We start from the raw sequence: 20,297 nt of genomic DNA, 5'->3' as shown, positions 1-20,297 counted from the left end.
TATATGTTTAAATAACTTGTTCGTAATTAGCAAGTTGGAGAAATAAACCAGAAGAATACAGATAAAATTTCTAACAGTCGGACTTAGAAATTTCAACATGGTATCAGAGCATTGTTGCAGATCACAGGAGAGCTGAAGGCACCAGCTGAAACAGAGCATTTGCAGTAGAAACCACTGTCCCGAGTGACAGAAGTTGTTCCTAGCATAAAGCAACGGAGAAGGGTTGACGTAGAGGGACTACGTCATACGTCTGGGCCAGAGAGAGGCCAACGCAGAGGCTGAGGAGGGCAGAAAAGACTCACGCAGAGCCACACAGAGACCAAGAGGGTTGACGCAGTTGGCTAGGGGAGCATTTCAGCCAGTGTCGGGATTGCGCAGAGCCTAGACACTCAGTCCTTTTGTTGCCGGGGTTTAGGAAGTTGTGGGCAGTTTGCGAGAAGTGAAGTTGGTGGGGCGTTGTGGACAGAACAGTACCTAACGGGAAAAACCAAGGTAGAGGGAGTCGCTACCGAGGCAGATTTCTAGCCAAGGAATCCGGATCAGTGTTGCAGGTGCACAGGAGATCGAAGAGGTGCGACTCGACGATTGGCAGGCATATTTCCAGGAGGGAAATCGAGCAGAGAACTTCGAGACGAGAAATAGCGACTCAGAGGAGAACTTCCAGAGGGAAGTAGAGACTCGGAGGAGTCGAAAGGAAGAGCAGAGAGATGGCCATGAATGGACTGAGGGATCAGGACAGGTTGGACGGGGCGTCCAACTTTGTGGTCTGGAAGGTTAGGATCCTGTCCATTCTAGATAGATATCGCATCAGGGCCTTCACCTTGAATACAATGGCTATCCCAGTTGACCCGGCTGATAATGACAAGTACGAGGAGTCAATGGCCAAGGCAAAATGCATCATTTGATGGGGTCAAGGATCATGCGGTCCAACATATTGCCGAGAGAGATACGACAAAGGAAATGTGGGACACCTTGAAGACGTTGTACCAGCATACTTCCGTGCAGAGGAAGATGTTACTTGAGAATCAGCTGCGGTCATACCAGATACAGAAAGGGGAGCAAATAGATCACTTCCTCAGTCGGTTGAAGGAGATCCAGGACCAACTGATTTCCATAGGGGCCACGCCAAATCAAGAGTTGATGTTGAGGACCGCACTAAACTCAATCTCCGAAGAGTGGGAGACATTTGTCCAGAGCATACTGGGCAAGGCGAATCTTCTAGATTGGGAAGAATTGTGGGCGGCTCTTCGCCAAGAAGAGATCAGACGACTGAGCAATATGGGAAGTAGCAGCAAAGGAGTCTGAATCAAGAAGGAAGAGGAAGAGGATGCTGCTCTGGCATATGCGGGGAAACAGGAGAAGAGGAAGAAAAAGGACCTCTCCAAGGTCAAGTGCTTCAATTGTGGGGAACTGGGTCATTATGCAAAATAGTGTCCGAGGAAGAAGAACAAGGGAGAGGTGTCTGACTCCAAGGCAGTGCCAGCGAAGGCGGAAAAGGAGGTAGAGGAGGATGACAATTGTGCCATGAGTGCTCATGTACCTCTAGAGAAGAGGCGGGGAGACATTGAGCTGTAGTCAGGAGGACTACAGGCAATGAGGGGCAAGATCCTTAAGGTACCCAAACTCTTGGATTATACCTTGCTACAGGAGCCCCAAAGAGAGAGTAACGACACTGGCGGATATCGGTAGAAACAGATGCAGATGAAGCGGTAGAGAGTGCTACAGTGCAGTAGTCCTGATCAACGCAGAGCTAGCAGGCTATAGTAGTGCGAGAGGCTCAGAGAGGGTTGCAACAGTGCAGGATGACACAAAGAGGTTTGCAACAGTGCGAGAGGCAGGGAGTTATTGCAACAACACAGAGGCAGTAGAGGGAGCACTTGATAGCGGTAGAGAGAGCTTCAACATCATAAGTGTTTCTAGCTTGACAGGGATGTCAGCAGTTGGGTGGATCAATTACTTCTCAGTAATTGAGTTGCAATGCAGTAGCAGTTAGCAGTGGCACGATGCAGCATGATGAGAAGGGGTTGCAGTGCAGATGCACTGTTGGGAGAAAGGACCAGCAGCAGCACAAATGCAGAGGGATTTGTCATAGAGATGCAATAGTGGCTGTGGTAGGGCCATGGGCAGCAGTACAAGATGCAAAAGTGCAGAGGATGTTTGACGAGGCGGCCTAGCATCAGCACAGGTACTGGTGCCGTATAGTTAGAGTGATGCTCAGTTGGAGTATTACTAGAGCACAGTCCTCGCTAAGAGGAAGTGTTGATTTAGGGTAGCATCGGATGTGCTCTAGCCATGAAAATTGGTGGGGAGGCTAAAGCACATAAGATCTCCAAGACCCAGAAATGGTTTTGGCAGATTTTACCCGGTTTAGGAGATATTAAAATAATTAATATTTTTAATGGAGTTCCTAAGTCTAAACTTAGGAAAAATAAAATATTAATGGGTATTAATATAAAACTGGGTTAGAAGGTTCTAAAAGACATGGATCAAGCCAAATCTAATCTTAGCCGTTGATTAGAGATGTAATCTCGGTCGTTGAAGGACCCACAGGAAAAGTATAAGAGGAGGCTTGAGGGTCAGTTGGATATACACCAGAGTGATCAATCATTCGATTTTCTAGAGCGGGGTTTGCTAAGAAAGTCAAATCAGTGATCAATTTACAGCGAGGAGAAGTGAGTACTGCACAGAGAGGCAAAGATAGTGCCGAAAGACCAGCACAAAGGTAGAGAGAGGCAGACACTGAGCCAAAGGGAACACACAAAGCCCAATAGAGATAGCGCAGAGACCTGAAGGGCCCACGTCATCCACGCAAAGGCTGCAAGAGTGACGCAGAGGGTCGTAGATGTTGTGCAGTGCCTCAGAGGGCTGACGCAGAGGGTCGTAGAGGTTGTGCAGTGCCTCAGAGGGCTGACGCAGATGGTTCCAGGCTCACACTGAGGCCAAGTGGGCTAATGCTAAGCTTCAGAGGTTGCTGGAGAGGGTTTAGTGGGGCAGATTTTCTGAATATCTACTTCCAAATAGAGAGGTATTATTGTCAGTTATTTTTCTCTGTTGGGTGAGCCAGTTTGGTACCCAATTGTACTCAAGGATAGACTGCATAATAAAATAAACCCTCAAAATTGTTGCACCAATTTTCCCGCATTGGGTTTTTCCGGGGACAAGTTGTCCAAAAATAACGGTGTCACTTGCGTGTTTGCTATTCTTTCAGCAGTTGATCTATAAATGGTTGAGACTGTATTGTGTTTATTTCGATGTTTATATGTTTAAATAGCTTGTTCGTAATTAACAAGTAGGAGAAATAAACCAGAAGGACACAGATAAAATTTCTAACGATCAGACTTAGAACTTTCAACAATTGCGTCATTCGCAGCTCTCATAATCTCTAGGCTAGATTCTTTACAAATCCCAACTTCTTTGCTAGGGATTTTAGCTAGATCGAATTTCAACATAAAATCCCCTCCTGTCATGTACTTCCCAAATAAGTTGCAATGTAGTTTTTTCTAGATGTCACACACAGGTTCCCCATACTGCCAAAAAACCTTTGGCATATTTGCAATGGAAGTGGACAACTTTAAAATTCAAACCTAAGGCACAACAAACACAAGAAAATGGCATTAAACCCCCACTAGAAAAAAATAACAGCTTGCTGATTTAATAAATCAATTATCAAAGATTTAGAAAATTATATTAGATCATTAGAAACTAAAAATGACAATAGGAAGATGGAAAAAAAATTGATTCAAGCTAGTTGTCCCATTAAAAAAAAAAAATTAAAAACCCTTACATTTTTATGGGCATGAAAATCATGGCAAAATGAAAGCAAGCAAAGAGGCAAGCAAGCAAACAAAAATAGTGAAAAAAAAGGCATTAAGATAGTGGGATTTAGATACATACATGTCAATGGAACTTCAGCACAGTTTTGGCAAATGAAGCTCACCCCTTGCAAAAAAATTTGATGGTGGATTGATGATGGTTGCTTACATTCCTCCACAATCAACAAGGATGTCCACAAACCCTTCTCCTCCCTTCTCCAACAGCTTACATAAAATCGCAATTTTTAAGGGGTGATTTATCGTTTTGCTAAAAAATCGCAGTTTTTTGGCATGTGAAAGCTTTAACAAGACAGACTGCTTGAGGGATTATTTAGCAAAGAAAGGGATGCCTAAGCCTAGAAAAGCATGTACAACAAAAAAGAGGCGCGTTGAATGAATTGGGTACGTCAAAGAAGACAGTGAGTCACATCTCGCCTGTGGTAGCCTGGTGGAGCAAAGATATATTCACATAGATAACTACAAAGTTGATTTGCATACTTAATCTTATGCTACAAAAACTATGCTTCAGTGATGAATTTAAAAATTTCTAAGAATGGGATAACTACTAGATAGAAATGGCTATGATATGCATGTTTACTTTGATGATTGTTGTAGGTATATTTTGAAATACTAAGGTTTTGGAAGCATGTCAAAATAGCAAAAGTGTGGGCCATTGTTATCCAAGATAACCACCAAATGCAAGTTACAATGAAGATAATAGCATTGTGGATGCAAGTAAAAGACATGGAGACATGGTCTTATTGTTGGAAGGAAAAGAACACCAAAGATGGTGCTATTCCAGCAAGGGAGGAGGCAAATGTAATATCTCAAGTTTGATCCCTAGAACATAATATGCAATAAATCACATATTGTTGTGTGAGGTATTTTAAGTGATGGGATTGAAGCCAAAGGGGAAGAGATATAATGATCCCATGCTATAAATATATGAGATCCATTGTAAATATTGCTAGTGTGGAGCTCAAGGCCAAGGCATAACTAGTGAATGCATATGATTCCAAGTGGAGGGATAGGTTATGCTGTGGTGGGCATATTTTCCACAATATGCTCATATATATATATATATATATATAATACTGAAATATAGTGCCTGATCCATACTTTTTAGAAATTAAAACATCTATAGATATGAATCATGATGATATCTATTTACTAATTTAGTATTTACAAATTTAGAACTAGTTAGTTTGTTAATTTACTACATCAATGATATAACGTTATATACCAACCAATACAAAGTTATATAACAACCAATCTATACAAAGTTATATAATGTTGACTTAGGTTCAGAAACCCCTTCTTTATCATGTTGGTTCAGGTTCATAACTTCCCACATAGTACAAACTATATTTTTGGTTTCAATTCTTATTTTTTGTGCTTACACCCAAATGAAAAAGGAACAAGATTAGGCCATGCGCATATGGCGACTCGCGAGGTATCGTTCTCTTTGGTCCTAACTAGATGCATTCATACCCAGACTCATTTAACTTATAAATAAAATTATTATCTTACCTAGTTGATTCATGCTAGTCTGAGGTTGATTCGCGCTAGTCTGTGGCCTTCAAAAAAGACGTAGCGAGTTTGATTAGTTGTGCGAGCAAAAGGTGAAAAGTGTTGTCTCAACTCCAGCAAGATGTGAAAATGCAAACAACGAACTGGACTCCGGAATACCTCACGAACAGAGACAAAAAAATGATAAAAAACCAAGACGCGACGTTTTAAATTGGGGATTTTCATGGGACACATGTCCTAAAATCGAAATACGCTAGGGCACATTTTTGACACGGTCCAAAAACGTGTCATGATTTTAGGACACAATGAAAATCATTTCTGACGCGTTTCATCGCTCATGTCGTGTCCAACAAAAGGAATACGGGACACGAGACCCTAAGGGACGTGTCCTATATATATATATATATATATCAAAATGGTGGGTTAAGAGAGCAACAAGAGAGCCATTATACCAAAACAAGGGAAGAGGAAAGGAGGTGGTTGGATGATTTAACCTTATCATTGTCCTTTGGAGTACTATTCTTCCCTGCTCATGCTTCTTACAAGTTATCCCATATATCTTTGACTTGAATATGTGTACTAAGTACAGGTGTCATATCCTTGGGAAAAGGGGAAGGTCCCATGCAAAAAAAGGTTTTTTCTATGCATTGTATTTTATCATTGGAGAAGGAACAATTTGTGGAAAGAGGAGACAATGTCCCATGTTATGGAGATGTTTTTCCCTAGTTGTTATGGGTGAAAATGTGGAAGAAAAATAGGATGGTTGAAGAGAGGGAGAACATGCATGGAATGTCAACAGTATTTTATTCAACACCTTCAGATATACAACCCTATTATTGTTGCTCATTGACTTGCTTGAGGTTGACGATCTTTTGTTCCAAATTATGACTAGCACATATTGGACTTTCTTTGCACAACCTGAAGAGCATTATACGGGAAGAGTACTCTAAGGGACTTTGAGCAAAGAAAGAGTAAGTCTCCATTGTGTCGTGTTGGGCGATGGAAGAGAGTGGTATGTTAAGTATAATGGTTGGATGAGGACCTGACAAGCCTTGTTGTAAGTAGATGGCTTGCCATGACAGTAATGGATTGGGCTGAGTGAGTTTAGAGCCCCATATGAAATTCCTTCACCCTATTGTTATCATGGTCTAGCTTTGGTATGGAACCAAACCTACTTCTGATGGTTGCGTGGAAAATCACTCCTCAACAACTAGTTTGCTGGAAATGGCTTTAATTGCAGATAAGTATTCATGGTTCTCTTTTTGTGGAACGCTTTTCTATTTTGTTAATGTGTTGACTTAGATGTATAATCAAAAACTTTGTGATATCAATGTTATTTCCATTTTATATATGCATGTAAATTCTATAATATATTTCCACCAAAGGTTAAATTTGGCCTTGCAAATGCTTAATGAAGAAGAGAAATCTCATGGGTAGTGTTGGACGGCCAAGGGAGGCATTTGGGGATGCTTCACACTTGTCTCATAGTAGATTTAGAATTGCATAAGAGGCAAAGACACTTGGATACTAAGCCCCAATATGAAAAGGACATCACCTAGACTTCCTTGTGCAACTCCTCCGAGAGGGTTGCGCCCAAAGATGGCCTTCTACGCAAAGCACTTCTTGGAGTTGAGAGACGGGCTCATTGTTCAACCCAAGTGTACGTTTCACCACTGGATGCATGCTCTTTGCATTCCTCTAGGCCAGTTCAGAGTAGGTTCTCATAGACTTCGGGTAGAGATGGACCACCAGGTGGATAGACCAGAAAAAATCTACGAGGTATGTCATTTACAGGAAGTGGAGACTGAGGTGCACTTCATTCTTGGATGTCCTGTCTACTACGAGATCAAAGGAAGGTTTCATTGCTTGTTTAGAGATTCTCGGACCCTCGTCGACTTTTTCGAGTATCCCAATCAGAGATGTTTGGCCCTATATATGCAGGAGGCTCTCAGGTATATTCTTCAGCCTCCCATCAGACCAAACCCCACACAGAGGATCACGACATTTTTCAATGTACTACCTTCAGACAGGGGTACCAAGAGACCGATTGATACCAGTACGTATCTAGACTCTCGATCAGTGAGGATCCGTGGGACCTCACCCCACCACACGAGATCTCAGCAGCAAATCCGTCTCAGATCCGTTCCTAGGAGACGAACTAGGTCCTTCAGACCTCAGCAATGCGCAAACCCCCCAGGCAACGATTTAGTGGACAGTGTACACTTTCCACCAGCTCTTCATTAGGCCAATAGACTTTGTTGAGTTTCTTCAGTGTTCTTCATTCAGCCTCGGATGTTAGGAGAGATGGGTTTGATCCTCAAACTTATTAGCTCCTAGATCTTCTCTACTAGGACCAGATGTCGATTTACTTCATGTATTGTGTCTTGTTTTTTAGGAGACGGTTTGGTTCTCCTGCTTCGTATGGACATCATTGTACTCAACAATCCCTTTGACCTACTTTGTGGTCATTAGTTGGACATAAATATAATTATCTTATCTTATCTTATCTTATCTTACACCATTTATTAAATTCCTCTTCATTGCACCAAGAGGCACATTCTATAGCCTAGTATGAGGGTGATGTGTGATTTTGTCCATCCGTGTTCAATGTGGAGTTGGCACATGTCCTTTTAGAATTAAGAAAAAGTTAGCATTAAATCATTTTTATATATAGAATATTAGCTTCGTGCATATAATGAAATAAAAAATACTTCTTATATTTAGGAGGTGAAACCCATATTTACTTGGTAAAGCAATCACACTTGCCAATGTCGCACCAGCATTGGCAAGCACTTACGACATTTATGGGAAAAAGAAAGAATAGTAGAAAACTTCTATTAATGGCAGGAGGCCCAAGACAACGATGTGAAGTGTCAACTAAAATTCTATTGGTTTAAAATGTGAGTGCACTAGACATTATGGGTTGAGAAAATGAAGACCAAACAACAAGATCAGATGAAAACATCCAAAAGATGGAGGCTGCAATGATTCAAAAGACAGAGACTTCGATAATTTAATACCAAACCCTAAATATTCTACAATGAAAACTCAGTGAATACATGTTCACAGGAAACATAGAAAAAAGTATCACAGTGTGAGAAAATGTTTGCACCTCAACGGATTTGATCCCTATCGTCGGATGATAGATCCAGAGTTAGATGAATCTAGGCTAGTTGGTAATCATACAGAATTATTATTATTATCCAAATTTAAGCTCATGACCAAGGCAGACACCAAATTGGTGTATGAGACCCCCTTGTTTGTGGGTCAAGGGACCCACCTCCGTGCAGTGATTTGACTCCTAAGTCTAGAAGGCATACATACTCTACCCCCTCTAGTTTTGAACATGACCTCCTAGGAGGAAACACATGCTCTTAACCATTAGGCCCACTCAAAAAGAAATACATGATGATGCCTCTTTGTTCCAATTTTTTTGTCTGTTCAACATATTCACCAATGTTTTCCCCAAATAATTCAAACCTATTGTTTGACTCTTGCTAATGTTCCTCTTCTACAGATCCCCCATTAGAGCCTAATCCATTTTGATCAGGTATTTTTCTATCCTTGAGAGATGTAACAATGTGATCTGAGATCTGGAATTTCAAAGCATCATTATTGGGGGTAGGAATAGCAGGATCAGACTTTTGAGATAGACCAGCGTTGGGCCACACTGATTTGATCCCTATCGGCGCATGATAGATCCAGAGTTAGATGAATCTAGGCTGGTTGGTAATCATACATAATTATTATTATTATCCAATTTTAAGCTCACGACCAAGCCAGACACCAAATTGGTGTATGAGACCCCCTTGTTTGTGGGTCAAGGGACCCACCTCTGTGCAGCGATTTGACTCCTAAGTCTAGAAGGCATACATACTCTACCCCCTCTAGTTTTGAACATGACCTCTTAGGAGGAAACACATGCTCTTAACCATTAGGCCCACTCAAAAAGAAATACATGATGATGCCTCTTTGTTCCAATTTTTTTGTCTGTTCAACATATTCACCAATGTTTTCCCCAAATAATTCAAACCTATTGTTTGACTCTTACTAATGTTCCTCTTCTACAGATCCCCCATTAGAGCCTAATCCATTTTGATCAGGTATTTTTCTATCCTTGAAAGATGTAACAATGTGATCTGAGATCTGGAATTTCAAAGCATCATTATTGGGGGCAGGAATAGCAGGATCAGACTTTTGAGATAGACCAGCGTTGGGCCATACTGATTGTTCTTTTTTGGGCCGAATTAGAAATCACAATATCATTTCTCGTAACAGATTCAAGTTTTCCTAGGGATAGAGATAATTTTAGGCCCCACATTCAGCCTTCGCTCTTGAATATTAGAAGTGCCCTGGGCAGGTAGCACATCTACAAGTCGTGAATTTACCCTAAGAGCAAAGTTTGTGTTTGCCAGACACAGATCTGAACTAGTTGTTCTGTACTATGCAGATCAACTGACCGTGTATCTAAGATCTCTTCATAAGGGACAAACGCACATTTGCAGAATGTGATTCTTCATTTGGTGCCAAACTCATTCCAAACAGACGAGGTCTGAGCCACGTTGATTAAAGTACACAACTGTTTTTTTTTCTTCGAACTTCAATGTCACTAGTTTAATGTATTGCGCCATTTAGACCAGCGTTTGAGGTATTTCATCAATGAAGAAATTCTGGACTTACAAAAGGGAAGATTCCCTAAATCGTGGACTTCATTTTAACCTAATCGAAGCTGAATCTGCAGCAAGAATTCAAGTTCCACTTGAGTTGGGTTCTGGAATTGAATAGGGATAAAGTCCCAAGCTAGAGTTTGTTTGCGTGATTGTTTATGTCGAACATAGACTTAAAGTAAATCTTGAGCTGAAAAAAGCGGGTTCACACGTTCTTCCACGCCCTAGGCCTGGCATGGGGATGGATGGTCTGTTGACAAGTATGGGCAGCTGCCCAAGCACCTTCATATTTCCACCCTAATATGGGCTCAAGTCCTTTAGCGTTTCCCCTTGTGCTATTTGTCCATCCTGCTCCGTTAATGTTTTTACACTGTACCCTTGAGGTCTTGTACAATCTTTTCTATCAGATTTACTTTTACAGATTGTAACTATCAACAAAGAAAATTAAATAAAATATAAATAAAGCATGAACCTGACTAAAGGAATTTTTCATGACACATAGTTTAAACAGTTGTCTTGGTCTTTCTGGAAACTTCCTGATCAATCTATCAGAGAAAATTTTAGGGCTAACAACTAATTTTCCATGTTTTTCACCACACTGATTTGCACCAAGGAAAATATATACCATAAATTATTCAATAATCAAGAGATATTTCTTTAAAAAGTTCAATCGTGATATGCTTTAAAAGGGGTTGCAATTCGTTACCTCTAATAGGTATGTAATTTCAAACCCAGTAATGTCATCTAGAAAGAAAACCCTGCATGTTTATGAAGGCATATTAGTATTTTAAAACCCTCTGCCATGCTCAAATACATCAAAATTTGTGTACAGGAAAACGGTAATGGCAAATTTACCATCACACTTTAATCCAAAGGTAATAACATAAACCTTTTGCAACTATAGAAACATAAAAGTTATGGCTTAGTCCAACTGAACTTGACATGGAAAAGCAACATCCCAAAATTCTGAAAACGGATTCGTAAATAGGTTCAAAATTAGGAGGTAAGGCAAGGCATACATTACAGTGAGAACATTCGGGACAAAAACAGGGTAAAGCACACGAGAATAGAATTAGATCAATCAACTACAAAACTAAGAAGCCATTTTCCATGTATCCAACATTCTATCATGAAATCCAAAAATAGCAAAAAAAGACAATTAGAATATTTGTGATGTAATTGTCCACCAGGTTACACGGTTTGGAAAGACATAAACAGAATTAATTAATGTGTATGCACGAGATTCATATTTGGTTCATATATATCAACACATAAGAAGGGTTTTTATACAAATAATGAAGGACATTTATGGATATGACAAACTTATTATGAGAGCTTCTATTAATCTTCCCTCTAAGTAATTCAAGGCTGCTGCTTGTTTTTCGGAGCATTGCAGCCTCTGATCTTTTTTAGCGGTTCCAATAGTGGAAATGCTATTAGTGAGAATGATAAGAATCCCCTAGAGAAATTTCTTCATCGTAGGAAAGCTTCTTGCCCTTGAACACTTACTGGAGTTTGCAATCTCTGATAACTTTGATTCTGCGTGGATCTTCTGATATACCATTTTATAAGACAGTATGTAGTCATAGGATTAATAATTGAAGTCATCATTTACAAATGACATTAATGATGTCTTACTTTAATGAAGTTAGGTTGGTTGTTTCATTCATGAGAGATAGCAATGTCTTTCATTCTTTATGATCCTATTCTTCAATATATTTTTCTTCTCTATAACTTTGTGTAAACCATTTGTGTGATTTATTTTATGGTACTAAATCCTGGTTAAGGCATCTTTAAAATAAATCTCAGGAGAAGTTATCATGTGGGAGAAGGATTGTATTAATGTGGAATGAGATCACATTATAGGGACATACCATTATAGTAAGCATTGCTGCAAAATCGTGCACCTTGGTGCAAAGCCTTTACCAAGCAAGAAACTTGCACAACAAGACAGAAGTGTCACCACAATCAACTCATCACCTCAGCAACTACCCCTCTTCTATTTTAGTGGGGACAACCGGCCACTACAAGGGAAGCTTCCTAGTAGGAGTTGGGGATTAAGTAACCCTAAGAGACTTAAAGCTAAATACCCCCCAAGGCTCCTACAAACTATATCCACCCACACAAGCCTATAATAACTATGGCAAGATGGAGATTAAGTGTAAAGCAAGCAAAAGCATTCATTGGGCCTATGGGTCATGTAATGTCCCCTTTATAGAATGGGCCAATTCTAGTGGCAAATTAATGCACACATTTGCTAAGATCTTTAATTTTTTTCTTCAGGAATTATTACAAACACTTTGCAAGCAATAGTTTCCTATTTGGCATGAAAATAAGGAGAAACTTCATGCAATAAATCAAGAGATCACCACATAGAACAGAATTTACCAACTGAACACCAATTAACCCAGCCAAATCTTTATTCAACTAAATTATGAAATTTCATACATAATGCATTAATGGAACCTGGAAACTGCTATAATATTTTGCATGATTTGGCTGCAAGGATGAATGCAACTATTGTCACAAATTACTTCAGCTGCCTCCAATAAGCTGGGCCTACCCCATGAAATTCGGCCTTCTTCCATAACAATCGAAGCAATATAATTCGGCCTCCAAATAAAATGAGTTTTTCTATAGTGATGAAGCGTGTCTCCTTCAGCTCCCGCGATCACCTACAATTAAATTTCTCCAATTGCACACCTGTGAGGAATTTGATGATCCCTCCTCATTGACCAGCTAAGGTGGATAGTTTCACCACTAAAACCAATGTTGATCAGCTAGGGTGGATGGTCTCATCACTGAAACTGATTTCCACTAGGGTCTCACACCCTAACACACAGCTGCAGGAGCCCTCTAAATCAAAATTCCAAAATATCCAATACATGCCCAAAAGTGAGCTCCAATTCTCCTTTATAGCTTTTATCATTAGAATACCATGGGTCATCAAAATACCATGGCTCTCCCCTTTTTTTTAACCTTTTCCCCACTCATATAAAGTGACTTTATAAACTTTTTCTCTTTTTTATCTCCATAGTCATTTTTTAATTTAATTATTTATTGACATTTAAACAATTAATTGATCCCCCTTTTTCCCATATAGCCTATGGGAATAAAATAGGCTACTGAATCAGACTCCAGAAATGATCATTCTGAAAGGGACATTACAGGTCAATCCTTAGGTTATCCAAGCTAGGGGAGTCTCAAATAGGTTCTTGGAACACACCTCGAGTTCACTAAATACTTGGCAGTTATAACTAGTGCACAAAGTTGCAGTTTTGGACAGCAAACTAGCGCTTAAAACAGCGAGAAATCTAACCATCCAAATCACATAAATATTATATGAACTGAAAGATTAGAAAATATACAACTTCGGGAAATAAATTGAACAACTTTCAACAGTTCAATTTTCCAATAAATGATCATAAACAATTGATGTCAGCCCTAAATAGTTGCAGAAACAGCATGAAAAACAATGATTTTAACCATTTAGTGCACCTAATATTGCTTCTACATCATAGGACATTCACCAATGAACGTAACTTTGCCAATAGAACACATTAAAGGTGAAAATTATCCCCAATATGAAAACCACAGAGTAAAATGATGAGTTTTAATTGATCTAGGGTTTAATTAGAGCTTACTGAATTAACAATTAAAGCTAAAACCTATCCACTTGATGTAGAGACACGTGCCTTCATGTAATATTCCCTTTATTTATTTATTTAAATTCCCAGAAAAAATTCTATGAATTTTCTTTAGAAAAAGCACACATGAATTTTTGCCGGGAATTTAACAAAATTATAAAACCAATAATCACGAAGCTTGTAGACAAATTCCACCACAAACCTCAGCTATTTATTTACAATACTGAAAGGGAAATTACATCAAATTTATTTTGAAAGGAAAACTGACAAATAGATAAGTTGAAGTAAATTTGTTCCTTTTCAAAAATCTCCTCTAGTTGGACTCCCCTATCTGCAAATGTGTGTTACTTCAACCTTCTAACAAATGCTCCAAAATCTCATCCTTCCTCGCTAAGCGCCATTGAAGAATCCAGTTGATCCCTCCAAACGACTGGCTAAGGTGTATCTTGCAACACTAAAACTAGTTTTGATCCCTGGGGAGGATAATTTCACCCTTGAAGAAGATCCACAATCAAAGTTACAAACTCTCACACAAAGCTCAATGAGTGCACAAAATCAATTAACCAAGTCATTGAATCATATCTCTGAATGAGCCCCTTCTTTCCTTTTATTGAGATAGCTATATGAGTGCCATGGGTCATCTGAATACCATGGGTCCTTTTCTTCTTTGAATAGAGTGACTTTATAGTATTCTTTTTTCTTGATCACTTTTAAATTAATTATTCCCTAATATTTAGCCACTAGTTTCCAACTATATTTGAGGGGAATTGGCTAAGCTACTATGATGGTCTTCGTTACTATCACTGGCAAAAAGGGACATTACACTTCACCAAGGACAATGGAGTCTAGGGTTCAAACTAAACCTAGCATAATCTAAAAGGGAAAAAAAACCTAAATCCAAATTTCTAGGGAAAATTAACCTACTTTCCCTCTAGTGTAATTTAGGGTTTCCGATTCTTCAGAAAATCAAGGGAAGAGAATTAACCTACTCTCTTCTTCAAACCTCTAGAACTTGAGGATAAAAGAAACAATGGACATGCACAAGATTGCCAAATTAACCTACTTGACAAAAATAGTAACAATTCCCATGAAATATCCAAGAAATGTAAAGAAATCAACAAGCAATAGCCACAATCCTGTTGAGTTTTCCATGACACTTAAGAATCAGGTTTATGTTTAAGATCACAATCACAAACACACTCAAATGCCACAACACTCTCGTACCAGGGATCATGGCCCTTACATACAACCCTGATACAAGTAAAACTAGGGCTTGGAGTCAACCACCTATGACTACCAATATGTCCCTGAACAAAGTACACTTGACTTACTTGCTGATGTAGCACTTCCACAACCCTTTCAGTCCACGTACCTTGAACACATCTAGCAAGTCCTTTGCCTCTTCTTCTGCTGCTCACAAGACTTTTGCAACTTCAAAATGCTTGCATCTTCAACCGTCAATCTACCACTATCAATGATCATTGCTCCACCAATGCCACTAAACTTTGGCCCATATAAGTCTACCCTATAGCTTCTCTCCTACTCCTCCAAGAGCACCAACTCTTAGGATCTTCAGACATGCCCTCTTCTTATCTCTCTGTTGCTCCAAAGATGACTAGACTTGGGGCTTCAAGGTTTCCCTCTTATCACTGATCTTGCCCACTGCAAACCACTGAACTAGGGCACATAATTTTGCCCTCACACAATCCAACAACTGAATGAACTAGGGCTTGATACATAGTCCACACTACTGGAATTGGCCTCCTCAAATTGGATAGAATTTAGGGCTTCTTATAGCTTTCCAAAACACCATTATGACAAACCTACCATCTCCTAGTATTCATCAACATGAAAGACAAATTACATACCTTACACAGAAGTATGATTCATCCTTCACAAGGTCACAATTTTGTGCACTTATCCTGAGATTTGCGGCCCTCTTTTAGGGTTCCTGTATCACCCGCAAGCCTGCCCTAATATCAGCCCTAGCATCCTCTCAAAACTAGCATAAACCTCATCTCCCAGCCCTGAAATTTCTGCGATGTCCCTCAAGAACCCTCATTCCAGCAACAATCCAAGCTCATAGCTCCCTTAAACGACCCTCCTAAACTCCTGTTACAAGGGTGTTGTCCCTTTTCTAGAGGACAGAACATTGCGTGCTAGAGACACAAAGGTTTACCCCATACGCATGCCCAAAATTTTGCCAAATAACTCATCCAACAGATCTCTCCTACTCGGCCAAACCAGACATAAGAAAACAGAGGTAAACTTGTCCTTCTCCACACATTAGCTTGACTTCTTAGGTTTGCGACTCCTCAAATTTATCTCTCCACTTGAATGAATGCACTTAGATGGATGAGAATGAGCTTAACCCTGCCTTCTTTTTATAGTGTTCTTGATGGGTTTCATTTGCCACCAAGGGTCACACCACATGTGTCAAGCTGACCTAAACAATTTGTTTAAACACCATAAAAACATAAGACAAAAATTTATTTCATTCAACCAACGCCACATTATTGAGGCCTTTGGTGCCCCTTAGCCCTTCAAGGGCGTCCCACATGCTCTCAATGATCAAACCATCAAATTCTCCACTTGGTTTCATGCCCACAACTTTGGGTACATGTAATGTCCCTTCCTAAGCTATTTTGTCACAAGTTTAATCTCCCACAATTTTAGATAATTTTTGGTGACTTTGGAACCCATCCAATTTTGACTTAAGGACTTAGGAGAGAGAGAACGAATTATTTTGTTAGTGGAATGTGGGGGCCACCCACATGGAAAAAACGCACTTGGCCAAGTGTGGAATTCGAATGGCCTTGGAGGGGAAATCGAAAGGCAAGGAAGAGGGGCCCACATGGGGAGGAAGGCCCGCGAAATTATAAATAGGAGGAGCTCATCTACTCAAGGGGTCTTTTGTCTATCAAACTCATTTTGTTGCTCAAGCTACTTAGCCAGGTTACTAGTTGTTTAGCACCGAGTTTTCCAAGCGGGGAACTCAACCTTTCTTCGGGGGACTTCGAGTGCCACCCTAAGAAGGTAAATCGTATCACCTTGGAGGAGAGATGGAGGAATTTCAGAGCACATCATTCAGCCTTTGGCCCAGAGAGTGCGTGTTTCTGGAGGACACAAGAAGGGAGCATGCAGGGATTGTTTTTGTGTATCTTCCAGACAGCATTTACCGTGAGAATTTTGGTGTTGGAGACTCAATGGAGGATCAGCCTTTTGGGAGAGTTTCAGAGTAGGAGATTGTTGCTATTGGGTAGTTCGATTTGCAACTTCCTGGGCCTGCGCAAAGAGCTTTCGCTAGGCACAAGTGGTAGCTTGGGGGAGGAGTTAGAGAGTTGGAGATTGCCGGGAGAAGTAAGGGAAACCTTAGAGGGGAGCATCTCAGCCTTTGGGAGTGATTTGGAGGGCTTTTCTAGCAAGCTACAGGTAGGCTGTATTTCCCAGCACTTGGAGGAGGACGTGGTATTTGGAGGCCGAATTTCGGGGTTCCGAATTAGGCGAAACCCCTTCTGGGTTTTGGTGGGTTTTGGTTGAAGAACTTGAGGCTAATTTTGCAGCATTTTCTGAGCACCGGAGGTGGGGTTTCCAACAGACAGTGTAGATTTTTGGGCAACGCAACGCATCTTTGGAGCAACAGTTGTGTAGCATTTGGGTTGTTGTTTGATCACCTGGGTTTTGTCATGCTTGCCATTTAAGCAAGCCCAGGTGCACTTCTCCAACACTATTGTACTTGCTCCAAGAAAATTAATAAAATGGCTCAGTTGGTTCTTATTTATGGTGTTTATATGGGTGTTTGTTGATTGTTCCAATTTTCTAGTGTTGAATTTGTTTATTGCTTTGCATATCACTGTCTTTCCTAGATAGGAACATTACAGTGGTATTAAAGCCCAGATCTTGGCTTAGCCATGGGGGATTCTCCTATGAGTGAGGAGGACCGATAGAATATTCCTTACAGGAGGCAAAGGTACCAGAGCGGGGAGAGGGAACTAGAGATCACTCCAGACGTAGAGGACCATGGGAAGGCAATGGTGACAGAAGACATGGGGGAGCCCAAGAGAAGAGAGGAGATTTCCTTTGGCAATCTCTTAAAGGCTTTGAGCGATTTGGCAAAGGGGCAGAAGAAGATGTTAGATGAGATCAAGATGCAGAACCGGGAGCGAAGCACTCACCGGGAGTTTCTATTTGGAGAAACTTCGGAGTCCTCTCATCAGTTTGATCATCTCTCACCTATTGCGCAACCTCCATCCTCTAGTGGACCAACTCAAGCCACGCTACCTTCTTTCTTACCTTTGGGACAAGGTGAATTAGGAGGAGTTGAAGATCATTCACTCATGGGAGAGCATTTCAAGGAGTGGCAGTCCATGGGAGCAGACTTCAGAGAGGCACTATCTTTCAGAGACTTTTGCCAGCTCAAGCAGAATGAGAAGGGCAAAAATTATGGAGGCTAGGGCATGCAAAACTATGAGTTGCAACGTACTATTGGGAGGGTGTACTTCCCTACATATGATGGCACTACCAAGTGCACAACTCGGGCTTGGGGGAAGAAGCTGGACACTTGTTTCCAGTTCAATAGGATGACGGAGGTGGAAGCCATTAAAATGGCTACACTACACTTGGAGGGGGAGGCACACGATTGGTGGTTTCATGGCTTGTCTACTCTGGGGCATGCCAACATGACTTCCTATGAGGATTTCACTAGGAGAGTGGTGGAATGTTTTGATCAGAGGGATCTAGAGGCTCACTTTAGGGAGCTGACCCAACTCAGACAAACGGGTCATCCAGAGCAATACATATCCGAGTTCCTAAGAGTCTCAGTCATGGTGCCAGATTTATCAGATGCTAAGAGGGTATACACATTTATAGAGTCGTTGCTAGAGCCACTGTGTGGACCGGTGAAGTCACCTAGGCCCTTTACGCTACAAGAGGTCGTGACATGTGCTAGAGACCTAGAAGGGGCCATCCCTAAGACATGAGCACTGATTCCTACACGCACTCCCTACAATCAGAAGGGAAGTGATACTAGGCCACCACCACAAAGATAAACCCAGGGTCGTGAGCAACTAGATGATGAGACCAGGAGGGACCTCAGGAGGAGGAAATTGTGCTTTACTTCTCGGAAGCCCTGGGCACCAAGCCATCAGTACACAACTGACAAATCCCATTATATTGAGGTCTTTTCGGATAGTGATCAAGAGGACGATGTGGAGCTGGAGTGTGGTATGGGAGACAGTGAGAGACCGGCAAAGAGGGGACCACCACCACCACCAGATGGGGGAGCATCTTTTGCACCATCCAAGAGAGTCCTTGCTTCTTTATAAGGGGTCCCCAAATTTCTGACAATGAGGATCAGAGGCACAGTACAGGGGCAGCGTGTCTTATTCCTAGTTGACAGTGGGGCTACCCACAACTTCATTGATGCTCAGATTGTTCAGAGGAGGGGTATCACCACGACAGAGTTTGAGGGATTTTTAGTTCTGGTGCTGGGAGACCGAACTATGCAGTGCACTCGGTATGTTCCCGCCTTGACAATGACCATGGGGAACTACTCGATGAAAGACCATTTCTTCGTGGTGGACATACCAAACACCAATGTAGTGATGGGTGTCTAGTGGCTATACTCCCTTGGCTGAGTCACCACCGATTGGAGGAAGTTGGAGATGGAGTTCACCAATCCGGATGGCAAGTTGGTGGTCCTTAGAGGCATGCATTCGTACCCTCCACAGATAGTTTCGGCACATCGGATGGAGGCAAATTTGAGGCATGGAGACATAGCGTGGGCAGTAGAGCTGAGGATTTTAGAGGCTGGGGGACATGCCCAATCACCACACCCGAACATACAGGCACTATTAGACAGATACTAAGTGGTATTTGGGGATATTCCACCATGGCAATAACCAGACAGGGGATTCGAGCACACCATCGAGTTGGAGCCGAGTGTGCAGGTGGTGATTACTACCCCTTATAGGCACCCCAAGGCCTATAAGGACGAGATTGAGCAGGCCATCAAGGAGTTGTTGGCGTTGGGCCACATCAGGCCGAGTTCCAGTCCCTTCGCTTCTTCAGTGGTGCTAGTGAAGAAGAAGGATGGAACCTTACGCATGTGCATTGATTACAGAGCGCTCAACAAGAAGACGTTGAAGAACCGGTACCCCATACCACGCATCGATGAGTTGATGGATGAGCTTAGAGGAGCCAAGTACTTCTCTAAGATAGATCTACGCTCGGGGTACCATCAGATCAGGGTGAGGGATCAGGACATCCCTAAGACAACCTTCAGATGTCATTATGGGCATTTCGAGTTTTTGGTCATGCCCTTTGGGTTGACCAACGCACCTGCCACCTTCCAGTCATGTATGAACCATGTGTTCTGGGGGCAGTTGAGGAGATTTGTATTGGTGTTTTTTGATGACATTTTGATCTATAGCAAGACTTGGGAGGAGCACCTACAACACCTGGAGGTGGTGTTGTGTATTTTGGAGGAACAATAGTTTTATGCCAAATTGTCCAAATGTGAGTTTGGCCTGACTGAGATGCTCTACTTGGGGCACATCATTGGCGTAGATGGGGTGAAGGTGCATGAGGAGAAGATACGAGCTATTTGAGATTGGTCGGTGCCTAGAGATGTGACAGCGCTG

At 41.4% G+C, this 20,297-nt stretch overlaps 1 protein-coding gene across 3 annotated transcripts in view; it reads right to left on the bottom strand.

Moving 5' to 3' along the window:
• Positions 1–20,297, bottom strand: part of LOC149204871 (PGR5-like protein 1B, chloroplastic) — a 226,711-nt gene that overhangs the window by 121,620 nt on the left and 84,794 nt on the right. For all 3 annotated transcript variants that reach the window (XR_016252394.1, XM_089394817.1, XM_089394816.1), the window contains exon 7: positions 10,716–10,767. Coding sequence is in view for 2 of the 3 variants with exons in the window: in XM_089394817.1 (XP_089250943.1) it covers positions 10,716–10,767 (52 nt within the window). In the remaining variant the exon portion in view is untranslated. The remainder of the gene's footprint in view (positions 1–10,715; positions 10,768–20,297) is intronic.

This window comes from Pinus tabuliformis, chromosome 1_2 (assembly GCF_031772625.1).
Source record: "Pinus tabuliformis cultivar Carrire ecotype Pingquan chromosome 1_2, CPIR1, whole genome shotgun sequence".
Lineage (NCBI taxonomy): Eukaryota > Viridiplantae > Streptophyta > Pinopsida > Pinales > Pinaceae > Pinus > Pinus tabuliformis.
Note: the sequence above shows the minus strand (reverse complement) of the source record. Positions and strands in the feature narration are given on the sequence as shown.